General features: G+C 56.4%; 2 protein-coding genes across 2 annotated transcripts in view; one reads left to right on the top strand and one right to left on the bottom strand.

The window, feature by feature from the left end:
* The window catches only part of GALNT2 (polypeptide N-acetylgalactosaminyltransferase 2), an 80,166-nt gene extending 67,724 nt beyond the window's left edge, over positions 1–12,442 (bottom strand). The window contains exon 1 of the mRNA XM_079107635.1: positions 12,180–12,442. Within this exon, the coding sequence (XP_078963761.1) occupies positions 12,180–12,296 (117 nt within the window). The 5' untranslated portion in view covers positions 12,297–12,442. The remainder of the gene's footprint in view (positions 1–12,179) is intronic.
* PGBD5 (piggyBac transposable element derived 5) overlaps positions 1–13,293 on the top strand; it is a 140,637-nt gene extending 127,344 nt beyond the window's left edge. Inside the window, exon 8 of the mRNA XM_079107636.1 lies at positions 13,284–13,293. The gene's annotated coding sequence lies outside the window, so the exon portion shown is untranslated. The remainder of the gene's footprint in view (positions 1–13,283) is intronic.
* Positions 13,294–15,467: the final 2,174 nt, after the last annotated feature.

The following is a 15,467-nucleotide window of genomic DNA, read 5'->3' as shown; positions in this document are numbered from 1 at the left end:
CCTTGCCCAGCAGCCCTGCACAATCCCTGCTGCTCAGGAGCAGAATGCAGCCCCAACAGGGCAGGCCAGAGGTCTAAGCTCAACAGGTACTACGTGCTTCTGGACAAAAGGCAGCACTCCAGTCTCCCAAATTCCACATCCACATCCAGAAAAGGCCGGATTCACCCCAGAAATGAAGCCGACTCTACCCTGAGGGGCAGAAGGTGGGGGGTCACCTCACAGACTCAGCATGCAGAAGCCAATGTCAAATGACAGTCACTCAGCACCCACAGGGAGGTCGCCTGGGGGCAGAACCCACCCAAGGGCATGAACCCCTGACCCATGGGGAACCAGAACGGCAAGGCTGGCACCCACGCAGCACCCATTCCCCAACTCACTCCAGCCAAGCTGCAGCTCGTCCATAGGCCACTCCGCCCTGCAGTGCTGGGAATGTCTGCTGCTCTGACCATTAGAGGACCTCAGAAGGAAACCACATGACCCTCTGGCCTCAGTGTTTCTTGGGTTCTGCTCCAACAAGGATGGGGCCTTCCCAGGTGCACGGTGATGCCAGGAAGCCGGAGAGTGGGCAGGGGACAGGAGGAGGTAGCCTTCCTGGGGCCTCTGCACCTGCCCTACATCCTCAGCCCAGAAACTCACACCTGCCTGTGTGCCTCCTCCAGACCAAAGGAGCCTGGCTGCAGCTGGCCCGAGGTCTTCAGGAAGGAAGCATGAGCACACAGATAAAAGGAGCCCTCTCCCCGCTCAGCCCCACCCAGGCCCTCCTCACCAGCTCGAGCTGCCATGAGTGACAGAAGGCCCGGGACAGCCCAGGCCCTCTCCACCATTCGCACACTGACACTGACTGGCGGACAGGCCCCACCCTCAGCCTGCACAGGGGGCTCTGTGCACGTCACGTGGACACGTCTTCAACTTCTCACCAACAGTTTCAAAAGCAAGCCAGAAACAGAACTAATGACATAAAAGTTTTCAAATAGCTCATTGTTCAGATAACAGCTCAAGATGATGAAAAAAAAAAAAATAATTTCCAATCAGTTTAAAACTTAATTATACAGCCACATATTTAAAAACCACATCCCAGTATAATTTTTCAAAGAGAGCTACAAGCAGTGAAGCACCTGGGAAATGACCTTCTGCAGTCCCGCCTGGAGGGGAGGGCTGGGCCTGCAGCTCCAGGCTAGCATCCTCTGGAACCCACCCCTCGGGGCTTGGTTTCCTCACCTGCAGGAGGAGTGAGTGGTTCAGGAGTCCTGTCCCCAGCTCCTTCCAATGCAACCCTTCTGCATGGGACGGGAGGGGGCTGGCGGTGGCTGCACAGGGCTCGGAGGCCTGCAGGCACATCAGCCCCCACGGCATCACACCAAGGTCAACATCAAGCTCCTCAGGTGCATGCAGGGCCCATCCTGAGTGCACCAATGTGCCCTTTACTCCTCGCCTAGCCTCTGGGGAGGCAGAAAGGGGAAGCACAGCTTGAAGGGGTCAGCGCTGCCCAAGGCCCAGGGCTCCAGAAAGCCAGAACTCAGGCTCAGCACCCCACTCCAGGCCACAGGCCCTGTGCACCACATCCTCTCTGCCAGGTCACACCATGCCAGAGAGACGCCCAAGCCAGCAAGGCACCAGGAGCCCCCATGCCGATGTGCTCTGGGCTCTTGCTATCAGACAGGCATAGTCGTTCCAAATCCCCACAGTGGCCTCATGGAGCTGCCTGGCCTCAGATACCTGGCCTTCCCCACGGCACTAGGACTTGGTGTCCAAGTGGCCAGAGTGATGCTGTTGGACAGCTGCAGCTGTGGACCTGAGGGCCTGACCATTCAGCCTCTGCCCACAGAGCAGCCCCAGGCCAGCCAGCTCCTCCCTGCAGGGAACAGACTTCCAACAGCTATGGTGCACCTGGTGGGGATGCAGGCGTTTTCCAACGCTAGGCAGAAAAACAGGCTGATCGTATCACCTGTTTAGAACCAGCCAGGCACACAATGCCACGTGCTCTCCATCACCAATTAGGAAGAAAACCCTTGAAGTAGGACAGCACCACTCAACATCAGGTGAGTCATGCAGGGCATGTGGGACAAGCCTTAACCAGGTAACTGGGGAGGTTGAGGCAGGAGGACCACAAGTTCAAGGTCAGCCTGGGCAACTTAGCAGGGCCCTAAGCAACTTAGTGAGGCCCTGTCTCAAAACAAAACTTTAAAAAAAGGGGGGGGGGGGGGGGGGGGGCCCAGGGTTACAGCTCAGTGATAAATGCCCATGGGTTCAATCCCCAGTGCCAAAACAAAAAACAAAAAAACCTAAGTCAGATTCAACCTCAGGACAGCACCTAATTCATGTTTTCCTTGGCAAACGCCTGGTAGCCAGCATTTCTGTTTGAAGCACACTGACATGTAACCTCCTAAGCCACCAAGCACAAACATGTGTCCCCTCTGTGCAGGGACACTCCCCCAGAGCCCCACTTGCCTGGGTGACCACAGTGACACTCAGGCCCGGAGCTCAGACCACCCAAGGATGCAGACTGCCTCTTCCAGCTCCAGCCTTCTGGCTTCTCATCAGCGGTTTCCAGGAGGCTGGGCAGGTGATCACCTGCCTCTGATCAGCACCTTCCACCTGGAGTTGCGCTCTGCACCACAGGAGGGGAACCTGCTCTCTGCTCCTGGATGTTTCAGGGACATGGCCCCAAGACCAGGACGGCTGGCACTGGTGCTGGCCAAAGCCCATTAGGCAGTCTGGACGAACACTCAACTCCACCCAGCTTTGCCACACACCACCTGAGGGGAGCCCAAAACTGCACTGTGAACACAGAGCTCCTGTCTGGGCTCACGCCCAGTCTAGCAGGGAGCACAACAGTCGGAGGCTCGCAGCCACAAGGCTCAGATAAACGCGAGCCTCGCCTTACAGAAAACACGCACCCTCACTATTGCCAAAGCCTCCGGTTCAGAATGCAGTGTAGAGTCAGAGCTTCCCTGCATCCTGCATATCTGCTGGGGAACAGAGAGACCAACACACGCTTACTGAACACCTTCCACCTGCACCTCCCAACCACCTGCAGCTCCCACTGGGCAGTGGGTAACAGCAAGCAGAGCTGCCTAGGACACCAAAAACCTGGTGTGACCAAGGACACGCACCTGACCCGCAGGAAGGGTGCCATCAGGGTGCCAGACAGCCACCAGCCCAGGAGGGCGAGGGTCTCCAGGTAGCCAACAGTCTGATGAGGAGTCAGTGACCACAGGGCAACCTCGGCTCCCCACAGCCTCTGATCGCTCACCTGGGGACGATTTCCAAAGCAGAGTCCTCCCCACAGAACAATGGAAACCATGAACGAAGTTTTCCCTGCAGGGTCCTCCAGAGTCCTTCAAGGACCCTCACCACCACACCAGAGCTCCAGGAGGTCGAAAGGAGGCCTGAACATGAGCCCCGGCAGCTGCACCCTCTGCCTGTGCCAACCAAGGCTGCACACATCCATGAACATCTCTTCTAATTTTTTGAGTAAATTCAAAAGTACACAAAACTGAAATAATATAATGAACACCACATCCAGTGGTCAACTTCCACAACATGTCTGGCTAATCTAATTGTCCCCAAAATTTCTCCCAGGTAGGATATCACTGTGTCCACAAACATCTGAATTTATATTTCCAGAAGATATGGATATTTTAAAACCATAATTCCAGTGCCGCTGTCACTGGACACATCATAGCCAGACCTGGGTCCCAGAACCATTACCCCTGGACACATCCAGCCAGGCCTGGCCTTCATCTGCTTTCCAGTCGTTATTCAACCTACCCTCTATCTTTTGTTTCTCAAACAGTGTTGTTGTCTTCAGTGATTGTGAAACCCCTGAAGGAAGACAGGCCCCTGCTGATCCAGAACTCCAGATGTAGAACTGCAGGTACCAGGCTATGCCCAGAACTCTTTCTCAGTGGGCACATGCTCACCAACTGCTCTCAGAAATAAAAAGCAGGAGTGCTTCTGTCTATGTGAGCTGGGAATGGGAGTAGATGGAGGCAGAGGTACACATTCAGACAGGCCACCAGGCAGCCAAGTTCTCCTGAGGGTGAGCAGAAAGGTCATACCTGGGCAATGCCAGAGGCCCTCCCCAGTTCAGCACCTGAAGCTGGGATGCCTGTCCCCATGGGTGACATCTGGAGACACTGTAGACCAAGCAGGGGTCAAGTCTCATCATTATGAGCTCAAACCTCAAAACAGATGAACATGTCAATGGCTTAGAAGGAAACCCAGGAACAATATTCCTAGAAGCCAAGTCAGTGTGGGTCAGTGTGGACTGCAAGCTGGAGTCCAGCAAAGCTCCCAGAGAGCCGAAGGCTTGCCAGCCTTGCACAACTGCCATGAGACCTTCAGGCTGGAGCTGGGGGCACTCAGTGCTTCACAGGCCCCTCTGGGAAGAGCTATGAGACCCACACTCTTGGTGGCACAGCAGGTGACCAAGAGAAGTGGCAAAAAGGGGCTAGGACAGGCTGGATCCAAGATCAGGAACACCACTCCCAACTTCTTCCACTCACATTTCCCTGTGTCCAAGCGTGAGAGCAAGACCTGGGAAATCGATGTCTAATGACGTCAGACAGGGCTCTCCCAACAAGTAGGAGATAAACAGTAACTGCCAAGGAAACCCCAAGACATGGCTCAGTGGGCGGTTTCCTCTTCCAGGGGCACATGAAGGAACAGCGGGCTTACACATAATGGTATCTCGGAGTCCGCCAACAGGGAAAAGCAAAAGGGAGCATTCCAGAAACTGGCAGGGTAAAAAGGCAGCCAGAGGCGAGCAAGCAGCTGGGGGAGCTCCCGGGGGGCAGGCCAGACCAGAGCTGGGGGACGGCCCTGGGGGAGCCCAGAGCGAAGGGAGCACAGGAGGCAGGAGGCAGCCAGGGAGGCTCCAGGTCCACCGCTGACACACACTGACTGAGTCTGGATAAGGTGGGCAGCCCCGAGACCAGGCCTTGGATCTGCACAGCTCCTCAGACGGCTGCAGCACATGCAGCCGAGAGCCCCTCCTCCGAAGTGGGTCAATTTCACAGAGCAGCACCTTCGAGGAGGCGGAGGCGGGGACCCTCCTGGCCACCACCTCCAGAAGCACACTGGTGGCATGCTCTGCTCCACAGAGCCTAAGACGCTTCCTTGAGCAGGCCGACAGCTCTGGGAACTGCAGCTGGAAGCTCCCACAGGGGCCGCTCCCTGAGTGGCTATGGGCAACGAGTCACAGTTCCACTTTATTCTCCACGAATACCACAGATCCCAGGACCTAGATGTTACTCACACTGCCACAGCCTCCCCAAAGCTGAGCACGCTGGGCAGGACCGGCCTCTGGCTTCCTGCTAACGTGCATGGACGACCTACCCACACCCGGCAGCCACGTGGCAGTGGAGATCCTGGGCTGCAGCAAGACTGCTCACGAAAGGCTGATGTGTAGAGTCTGCAAACGGGCCTGCATGACCCTGGGTCACCACCCCATCTCACCTGGCACTGCGCAGAGGTCAGCTTAGGGGTCGAGAAGCACAAAGCACAGGCCACAAGGGCAGTGTGGCAGCCAGGCACACACCATCTCAAGACCCAGCCCAACAAGAGCAAAAAGCCCACATGTCACACGAGGGGGAGACACCCTGGGGAACTGGCTGTTACTGAGCACAAGAAGCCAGAGAACAGAGAGACCCCAGAAAGAGGCTGGGCACAGCTGAGACCAGGGCCACCTGTCCGTGAACCCATGAGCACGACACCCAGGCCCCTTGTGCTGCTCTGAGCCACTGCACCCAGCGTGTCCACAAGGTAGGTGACCGGTGGTACTCCTCCCTCAGGCCTCCTGGAGCGGAGGCTCCAAGCACAGGGACCCTGCACCCACTGCGCTCCTCACAGATCCCCAGCATCAAGCCATGCCTGCACACAGTAGGTCTCCAAAGACTCTGGGTAAGAGAGTGAAAGGGACGGGGACTGCAATCCCCCAGCCCCTGCCCAGGCGGTGAGGGCAGGCACCAAGGGCGGGAATGCAGAGTTAGTGGAGCAGACAAGAGAAACAAAGAAAAGGCCAAGGAGCCAATGCTGCCTGCATGCAGAGTGCCAGGGTGCGCAGCCCAGGAGGCCCTCAGCAGGCAGACACACCGGGTGCACCAGGACTGGCACTGCCACAGCCAGGGAGGGGTGGGAGCCAGGAGCTCCCACCAGCTCTGAGACCTCAGGAAAGCCCCCGCCCTCTCCCCACTCAGTTCCTTCATCAGCACAAAGGGAGAAACCAAGGGGCTGTTCTGAGGAGAGCTTGAGCTGCAGGACTCCTGGACCGCGCTGCGCACAGTGGCGTGTCGACGCGGGTACTGAGTTTAAAATTAAAACTCATGTGCTTCCTCCTGGCGGGCAGGGGTGGCACCCAGACCACACAAGAGACTCCCCAGAGGGCCAAGCACAGGAACAGGTGGAGAGGAGACCAACGTCTCACAGAGGCCACTTCTGCCCCTGGACACACGTGTGCCTGGCACCAGTGGCCACTTGTGCCCCTGGACACAGGTATGCTTGGCACCAGCACCCACAGCCAGTGGGGAGGGGGCTCTGGCACAACATGGGCAGGGGTTGGGACGCTGCCAGAGTTCTGTAACACACAGGGCAGCCCCCACTACAAAGCGTCACCCAACCCAAACACCAACTGTACCTGGTGAGAAACCCTGAACCAAGGTGGCCACTGCCCCCTGATTCTGACCAAAACATGTAGCCCAGTTTGGACTCAAGAAGCCCAAGGACTCCCCGCATCTTTCCTGGCCACTCTGCCTCCTTGAGAGTTAAGGACAGGAAACTGCTGCCTCGGACAGGACCAGGTGGCCAGCAGGAGGACCTGGATGAGACGGCCTGCCCTGTGGGGCACTCCTGGGAGCAGAAGTGGGATGGGCAGCTCACCAGGGCAGGCAGCCTGCAGGGCCAGGAGTGATCAGCCACTGCCCAGCCAGCCTGCTGGACACAGGGGCTCCCGGCGCTGCAGGCCTGGGCTCTTTCGGCATAGGCCTGCGAGCGAGGTTCCCTGCAGCAGGGATGGGTTTCCGGATCCAGCCCTGATGAATCACTGCTGTCTGCGCTGTGGCATACTCAGAAACCCATCTGTACGAATGACACACACTCCCCAGGCCCACACTGGACGTGGGAAAGCGCAAAGCCAGTGTCTCCATCCTCCTGTGCCACAGGAGGAGGGAGCCAGGGAGGAGTTCAGTGGCTGAGGGGCAGGCCCACGGGAAGGACTGCTCCGTGCCAGGGCCTGGTCTGCACCCCTGGAAGAGGGCACATGGTCTACAGGGAGAAAGCGGGCCAGGCTGTCTTGGATGAGTTACACATCACTGGCACCTGCACACTGAGTTAACCCCGAAGTCACATGGGGGTCAGAGGTCAGGGAGTCTTGGTACCATAAGAGGAAAGGCCACACTCTGAAAACAGACTGTCCTGGTGAGCTCACACTCACACATGCAGAGCGACTGCCTGGGCCCAGCCCATCCCAGGACCACTCAGGAGCCCAAGAGCAACAGTGGCAACACAGAAGCAAAGCCCCACGGGAAGGAGGTGACCCCGAGACCAGCAGCAGGCCTGTGCAGGTAGGCGCTCAGCGCGCCATCACCGCAGGCACCTGAGCACTGCAGCCCTCACAGTGGCGGGGGTCACTCCTGTTGAATAGGGAAGGCAGCCCACTGGGTGGCACATTTATGCCCCACGGAAGGACCTTGCTCTCACAATCTGTGTGGCGCGGCTGAACGTGAGTCTCCACCTGACCTGCATGTCTCAGGTCACCTCTGCACACGCAGCTTCCCAAACAGGCTTCACCAGGAACAAGGACCAAGATCCACAGGGGAGTGGGCTTGGCCAAGTCCATGGGTTCCATGTGCAGACTGCTGGTCCATCAGGAGCCTCCAGGGCTCTTCTCAGAACATCCTGCCACCTGCCCAGACATCCACCAGTGGCTCCCAGTGCTGCCCAGGCCTCAGTCCCTGCCACCTGGCCTCTGGGCAGGCACAGCAGCAGCTCACCACTTAGTCACTGAATCAGCACCTTCCCCAAGTGACTCCCTGTGCCAGAAGGCCCAAGACCAGCAGCAGCAAGGAGGCACAGTCTGCCCACTGTTCTGACCACCTCTCATCCCCTCTTCCAGGTGCAGAATGCAGAAGAGCCCACTCAGCAGGAGTCAGACTGCAGAGTCTGACAGCAACCTGCAGCCTGAGCAAGCTGACCCCACTGTGCGCCCCTCTTGCTGGCGGGCCCAGGGCAGGGCTCAGCATCTGCGCTCTTTATCAGTCAGTCTGTTTCCACTGTGCTTGAACACCCAGAGGCGGCCACAACGGAACTTCCCAGCTGGGACCTTTGCTCTCCTTGAGCAGTTCATCGTCCAGGGCCATCTGCAGACTGTCCCCAGTGCTTCCCTGCTGCTATCCCAACTGCAATACTGTCGAATGGCCTCTGAACTGCACACTGACCACAGAGAGCGGACACACGTGAAACGGCAAGCCTCACATGCAAACCAAGCATGCTTCCGAGTCCACAGTCACCTCCCAACAGGAGGGACAGGGCAGGGAGCCTGGGGAGCCCGCCAGCCTACGACCCAGCACTCCCCACTGGGGCACACCCACCAGTCGCCTGCAATAGTAGCAAGCCCCAAGGCAAGCTGCACCTGGGTCCACTGTCTTGCTGGCTGCCCACCAATGGGAACCCGCTGTGACACCACAGATGGGTGGGGAGCTGGCAGGGGCAGACAACTTTCCAGGAGTCCATCATTAATGGCAGTCAAGGTTCACAGCACAGCCCCAAAGGAACCAACCCAATTAGTCTCAGAGACACAGACAAGGGATAAAAAGACCCAGTTACACAGAAACCAAGACAACACTTACAAACCTGGCTCACTCCATTTCCAGGCGTTTTGAAGGGTTTCCTTTTTCTCTTCTCCTTTTTTAGATATCAGTTATTCAGCACCCACTATTTGCCAGAAACTATGAATAGCATGTAATCCTCAAAAAGGTCACAGGATATGAATGCTTATCCCTACTGTGGAGATGAGGATCAGAGAGCTTCAGTAAATTACTGAAGGTCACTAAGCAGAAAGAGGTAGAAAGTAAGTCTCACTAGTGCCAACAAGTGAAAGTGCCCTTTCCCTTCACAGGGGTTTCTAGTCCCCTCTCAAAAACGTTGCTGGTTCCCTAAACCAGCTAAGTCAAGAGCCAAAATGCCAACCTGGCATCTGATGCCCTCCACAACTTAGTCCCAAAGTCCTTCTCCAATTGCACACCTAAGGTTCCCCTAATTAGTATGACACCCCAGTCCCTGGAGGCCCCTGGCCCCATGCCAGGAGCCCCTCCCCCAACACCACCTGTCGCTCAGTCCTCACCTGGGGGCTGCTTTGCTCCTCCCAGAGCAAAGGCAGAGCACCCACACCAGCTCCCAGGAGGGGCGGTACTGCAGGCCCTGGGCTCCCCAAGGATGGGGGGATGCAGAGGTGAGGGGCACATGTCTTGCCCTCTCCCAGCAGAGCACATGGTTCCCCCACTGGAAGCCCTGTCCTTTCCACCAAGGTAGCCACACTTCACCCAGAGGCCACTTCATTTAAACAGCAATGCCTTCCTCTCTTCTGCACCTCCACTGTGCCAAACAGCCCAGGACCCTGGGGAGATTTAACATGATTATAATTTTAAAGCATTTGAGATGCTCAAGGTAGGGGCCTCCTTAAGAGCAACTCATCAATTCAGGAGGAAGAGCTAAATATGGGGAGGGGGAGGCCACTACAAATGTACAAGAAATGCCAAATGAAACTGCACACAGATTGCTTTAACACACATCCTGAGCATCAGCATGGAGTCCTGAGTTTTGCGGCAAGTGCAGGCGGGGGGTCAGTTTTCAGCTCTTACTCCTGTTTGGTTTATTAAATCTGCAATCTGAAGTGAGCTGACTTTCTGGGTTTCCAAATGGAGAATAACAGTTCTGCGATGAGTTATTTAACAGGCAGGGCACACAATGAAGAGCCCAGGCCGTGCTGCTGAAATAGCAGAAAACCTCCCTCAGACAAGCCCCGAAGTCTAATCCTGAAGACTGATGCCCCATGAAAAACCTCAGAACATGGAGAAATTGGCTGAATGTGGAATCAAAGCCCTGACATGAATAGTAGAAAACAAAGAAAAAATATAAGCCCATTTATCTCTTTAAAATAAAAAAGTATAGCATTTAAATTCTGTTATTTCATGCATATACCACTATCTTTTTTATGTCCATACTTAACAAGCTGAACAAATCACATGTTTTCTTTTATCATGAAGATGTCTAAACCCTGGGAAACAGTCTGCAGGAGGCAGTTCTCCTATAGGTCAGGAATTCAAGAGAGCAGGTACTGGTGGCCCTCCAGAAAGCATCTCAGGTCCTCCCTTCCTTATGTCAGGGTCCACCCCATTGGGCTGAGTCTTCGGCAATGTCAAAAGCTCTGGCCTTTATACACTCCCTCCTCCTCTGGGGGCTGGGAGTGAGTCTTGTGACTGGTAGACCAGCACCCCAAAGCACCCCAACTCACACACAGCGCCTCCCAGCTCTTCCACCTGGTCTTCACCTGGCCATGAGGATTCCTCAGACTTTCCCTCTAAGCTAAAGGTCACAGGTGGGGATGCAGGTGAGGGTGTGTCTCGAGGCTTGAACAAGAAGCCCCTGCCAACTGTCTACCAGCTGCAGCCCCCAGCTGAGGACAAAGCCCTGGGAAGCTGACCCCACACACCTGCCCTAGTCCCCTGTGCTACTGCAGTGGTAAGGATAAGGGGTCTCACCAGCAGGCCAGGCTAGGCCAGGGGCCAGGGCAGTTTACTGGGAAGCCAAGCTTGTAAATATCATTCCAGTTTAGAACCACATAGTTTTCAAAGAACCAAACTGCTTCCTAAGTCACCTGCTCTTGATTCAAGAATTCAAGGATTCAGCCTAAAAGCAGGGCTGAGAGCCCAGGTCAGTTCCACCAAGCCAGACCATCTGCACATGGAGACATTCTCCCCACATTGCCACTCTGAAAAGAGCCACCATGAACTCACCAAGAGCTAAACCAGACACCTCCACCTACCTCAGTCTAGAGCCAGGGCTGGGAATGAATGAACAGGGGCAGCTAGTAGCTGTCTTAGAGGCAGCCAAGCCCAGTGTGGACATGGAAGGTCAGGCTTCTCCCAGATGTCTGGGATGGCTGCAAGTTCATTTCCTCACTCCTTGCCCAGACAAGTTCCGACTCCATTAACTGACTTTCTGGGTTCCTGGTGTCACTAATGAGGCTTAAGGACTTTGGAAAAGAGAAGGCTGCTTTCAAAGCCTATAAGACAATAAAACCCCAGAAACCCCTCCGACTAGCAGGGTAGCTCGACAGCACAGGGGCTGATACACGATGGCCCGGTGCTCAGAGTCCTCCAGATTCCCAAACCCGCCAGCCACGCAGCAGGACCACACAGCAGTCCTATGTTCCCCCACAGCTTCATGGCTCGGCCCTTGGCGCCCGTGGGAAACACCCATCCAGGGGGACTGTGGACCGGGAAGTGGGGCTGGGAAACGCAAGCGCAGGAGGCCGCATCCTCGCGGGAGGCCAGGGGCCGCGCTGGGCAGAAAGGACCCAGGGCCAGGCCGCGGGGCTCTGGCGACCGCTCGGGGTCGGGCGCGGCGGCCATCCGGGGCGGGGCTGGTGTGCGTGTGTGGCTCCGGGTGTCCGCGCCCTGCGCGGCAAAGGGCAGATGGGGCCAGACAAGCGATCACAGCCTGCAGGGTGGCCGGAGGCAGGCGCCAGGGTTTGCTGCCGCCTGTACCGAGGGGTCCAGAAGAAACTTGGACTCCTGACTCCTAGTGTGCACGCCGAGCAGGAAGAGCAGTCGCTCCTCCTGCTCGCTGCCCACCCCTTTGTGCTCCCCGCACCCTCCCCTACACTCCGCGCAGGGCAAGCTGCGCGGGGACAGGACTCCAGTCATGTGGACAGGGGGTGCGGAGGGAGATGGAGTGGACAGGGGCCAATGGGGGAACCAAACGGACAGAGGTCGGGGATGGTGCAGAAGGACAGGGGCCTGGAGAGAGCAGGTAGGCAGAAGCCGGTGGGGGGACAAGGTGGGCGGGGGCCAGGGGGAAAGCCAGGTGGACAGGGGTCGGGGTGGGGACCGGGTGCACAGGGGCCGGGGTGGAGGCCAGGTGCACAGGGGCCTGGCACCCGCGGGCCCCGGGCCACTCACCTTCCTGCCCGCGCCGCCCGCGGCCAGCGCGGAGCCGCCCCCCGAGTACATGTAGTAGGCGATGCCCAGCACCCACAGCAGGGCGAAGCACAGCAGCATCCGCGAGCGCCGCCGCATCCTCCCACTCGGCGCGGCGCCGACTGCAGCCTGGCCGGCGGCGGCGGAGGGCGCGGGCGGGCCGGGGCGGGACCGGGCGCGGGGCGGGACCCGGCGCGAGGGACGCGGGGACGCGGGGACGCGGGCGGGCGGCGCTCGGCGCCCGGCAGGAAGCGCGGCCCGGCGGCGGGGTCAGGGAGCAAAGGGCGACCAATCGGCGCGCGGAGGCGGGGCCGGGGCGGGGCCGCGTCTGTGGGCTAAGATGCCCCGCCCCGAGCGCCGCGCGGCGTGACTGGCAGGTGGCTGTGGCGGAGGCGGAGCGCGAGGCCCGGCCCTGGGCCCGACTGCGCGGCCGCTTGCTGCAGCTTCCGTTCTCAGCTTGCAGCAAAACGCCCCCAATCTCCAGTGTCAGGTTCACCGTTTTATTTACGCAGAGGTGGGGCGTTAAGATAGAGCCTGGGAAGGTGATTTTCAAACGCACGCCTTTCTGGGTTGCACAGCCTAATATCAAGGAGGTGATCGTGTTAAACAGATATGAAATGGGGAGGAAGGCAAATTTTATTCTTAAATCTTTTCCTTTTCATGGGATATTTTCTTGAAAGAAGAGCTCAGTCTGCACAGGGAGCATCTCCAAACGTGGAAGAAACAGCTGTCTCGTCACAGCGTCGGTGTAACCTTGGCATGCCCTCGTAGCGTCAAAGTTGCCAGTGCTCCTGAAAAAGGAAGAAATGTTACCAGCACTTGACACATTATCAGTTTTTCAAGAGCCTCAGAGTCCCAGGATAATGGCAGTTGCTGATGGTATCTACCCATGGCCTCTACAAAAGCAGAAAGCTTCAGATTACGGAAGAAGGAAGAAAAGACATAAGTTCCAACAGAGCTCCTCCACTATAGCCAAGGACTTAGGGGAAACAACGCCTCCTCCTTCTGTAAAGAGAAAGTTCAACACCAAGAACTAAAAATTGATCAGGGAAAGGGACTTTGTAGGAAAAAAAATGGGAAAAGAAGTGGCAGCCGTGAGAAAAACCTTGCTTCTTAGGACAAGTCATATAAATAGGGAAAAGGTAATGCCCTTTGGAGGCCTGGGGGTGAAGGAAAAGAAGGAAGCCAGAAGATCCTGCAGAAATAAGACAGCTGGTCCCTCCTCAGCCCCGGGCATCATGTATGAAAGTCTGCGCTTCAGTACACAGGTGGGAGAGAAAACTCCCAGCCTGGAAACCTGCCCAGATGCCTAGGAGCAAGAAAAATCAAGTCAAGGGCAAAAGCTACTGCAAAAAAAAAAAAAAAAAAAATCGTCCCATTCCTAAGGCCGACTAAAGGCACCATGACAGTGGCCGGGCAAAAATTCCCCCAGAAGAACCACAGAGTGGAAGCAGTGGCTCTTCTACCCACCAAACTGAATAAAGGGCCAGGTGTCTGTATGTGCACACAGCTCGGAACAGAGCTCAAACACCAGGAACAGACTGGACACAAACTGGGAAGAGACAACGAGGGTGGACCCAGTTCAGAAAAGAAATTGGAAGTAAAGGCAGAATCCATCCCAGGAAGAAAGGATAGCTACAAGGCAGCTAGGAGAAAACGTATTTATGTGAAAATGGGTAAAGGGACCTTGAAGAACGGCAAGAAAATCAAGAAATCGGAAATAAGATTTAAAAGTGAGAAGATTCAGGGGGAAGTTGCTGAAATGAAAGTTGGGAAAGAAGGACCAAGATACCATAACTGGAGTCCCTAACGTAGGCACGGAAGTCTTGGAGTCGGTACTGGAGCCACCATCTGGGGAAACTCTGCAGGAACAGGGAACATTCAAATGTTCAAACCCAAAGTGCCTTCATGGATCGTGGAAAACCGGCCAGGAATGATCAACTCCAAAACATATCTTAATGAAACTTTTAAACTCTAAAGGCAAGAAAGATCAAACTACCCTTGAAGATAATAAATTAGGCTGGCATCGGAGTTCCCAAGAGCAGTCTGGAAAAGAGACAGCAGCGAAGGCACAGCAGGCGGCAGAGCTCTGGCCCAGGTCGCCATCCCATCCTCCAAGCACCGAGGCCAGGCCAAGCCACATGAGCCTGGTGCAAGATCCAGCGTGACCACGCCCAGGGACTTTTCAAGGACTCTCAGGGAGCCACTTGGGGGAACCAGCCAAGCAGGGTGGGGAGAGCTCCTGTGCTTGTGGACCAAGGCCCAGCAGCAGCTCCTCACAAAGGCAGAATCACCATAAGATGCAGCAACCCCACGACTGAGCTTGAGCTGAAAGAATTGGAAACAGGAACCTGAACAGATAAAAGGTGGCATTCGCAATCCCTGAAGATAGGCAAACAACAAAGGCGTTGGCCAAGTGGAGTCCCCCACCCTGGAAAGGAAGGGAAGTGCAATGTGCTGCGGCGTGGCTGCACCCCACGCTCCCATGTCCAGCAAAAGGAGGCCCATGCTCAGGGATGCACGCCACAGTGTCCCTTCACGATGTCCTGAGGTGCACTGAGCGGCCGCCTTGCAGACAGAAAGCAGAGTGGGCGCCACGGTCTGGAGGGGGCGTCTGTCTGTGGGGACAGAGTTTCGGGTGGAAGGAGACAAGGCTCTGGAGGTGGATGATGAGCATGGTGAGGAAGAGGAGGTGGTGTGGCCCATCTTCAGGGTTCTGTGTTCCATCCTAATCGGATCCATTGGTGCCATTTTAATTCGATGTTTCCCTTTGTCTGACCCAATTTTTAAAAAAATTTTTTAGTTGTGGATGGACACGATACCTTTATCTTATTTTTTAATTTATATGTGGTGCTGAGGATGGAACCCAGTGCCTCACACGTGCTAGGCACGCCCTCCACCACTGAGCCACAGCCCCAGCCCCTGGCTGCCCCAATTTTAAAATTAGCTAGTCACACGATTGCACAACCTTGCTCCTCTGGTCAGGGCAAGGGCCGTTCAAGGGCCGCACACCCTGCTGGCCTCGCTCACCCACTTCCCAGCAGCAGCGTTTGACTTCCTGTGGCTCCTGGGTATTTCTAACAGTGCTCCTGGTCCCCCTGAGCTGCACACGTGGGATGATGGTGATGGTGGGTTCCTGTGTGTTTCACCACAATGAAGCACAAGCAGCAAAGTGGAAGAGGTGGTGTTCACACCCCTGGAGAGAGGAGGGATACCCTGACGTGCAAGGAGGTCGGACCCTAAGGGTAAAAGCATGAACCTGTGAAATGG

This window comes from Sciurus vulgaris (assembly GCF_902686455.1).
Source record: "Sciurus vulgaris genome assembly, chromosome: 12".
Taxonomy (NCBI): Eukaryota; Metazoa; Chordata; class Mammalia; order Rodentia; family Sciuridae; genus Sciurus; species Sciurus vulgaris.
The sequence above is the reverse complement of the archived record's forward strand: the minus strand, read 5'-3'. Positions and strand labels throughout refer to the sequence as shown.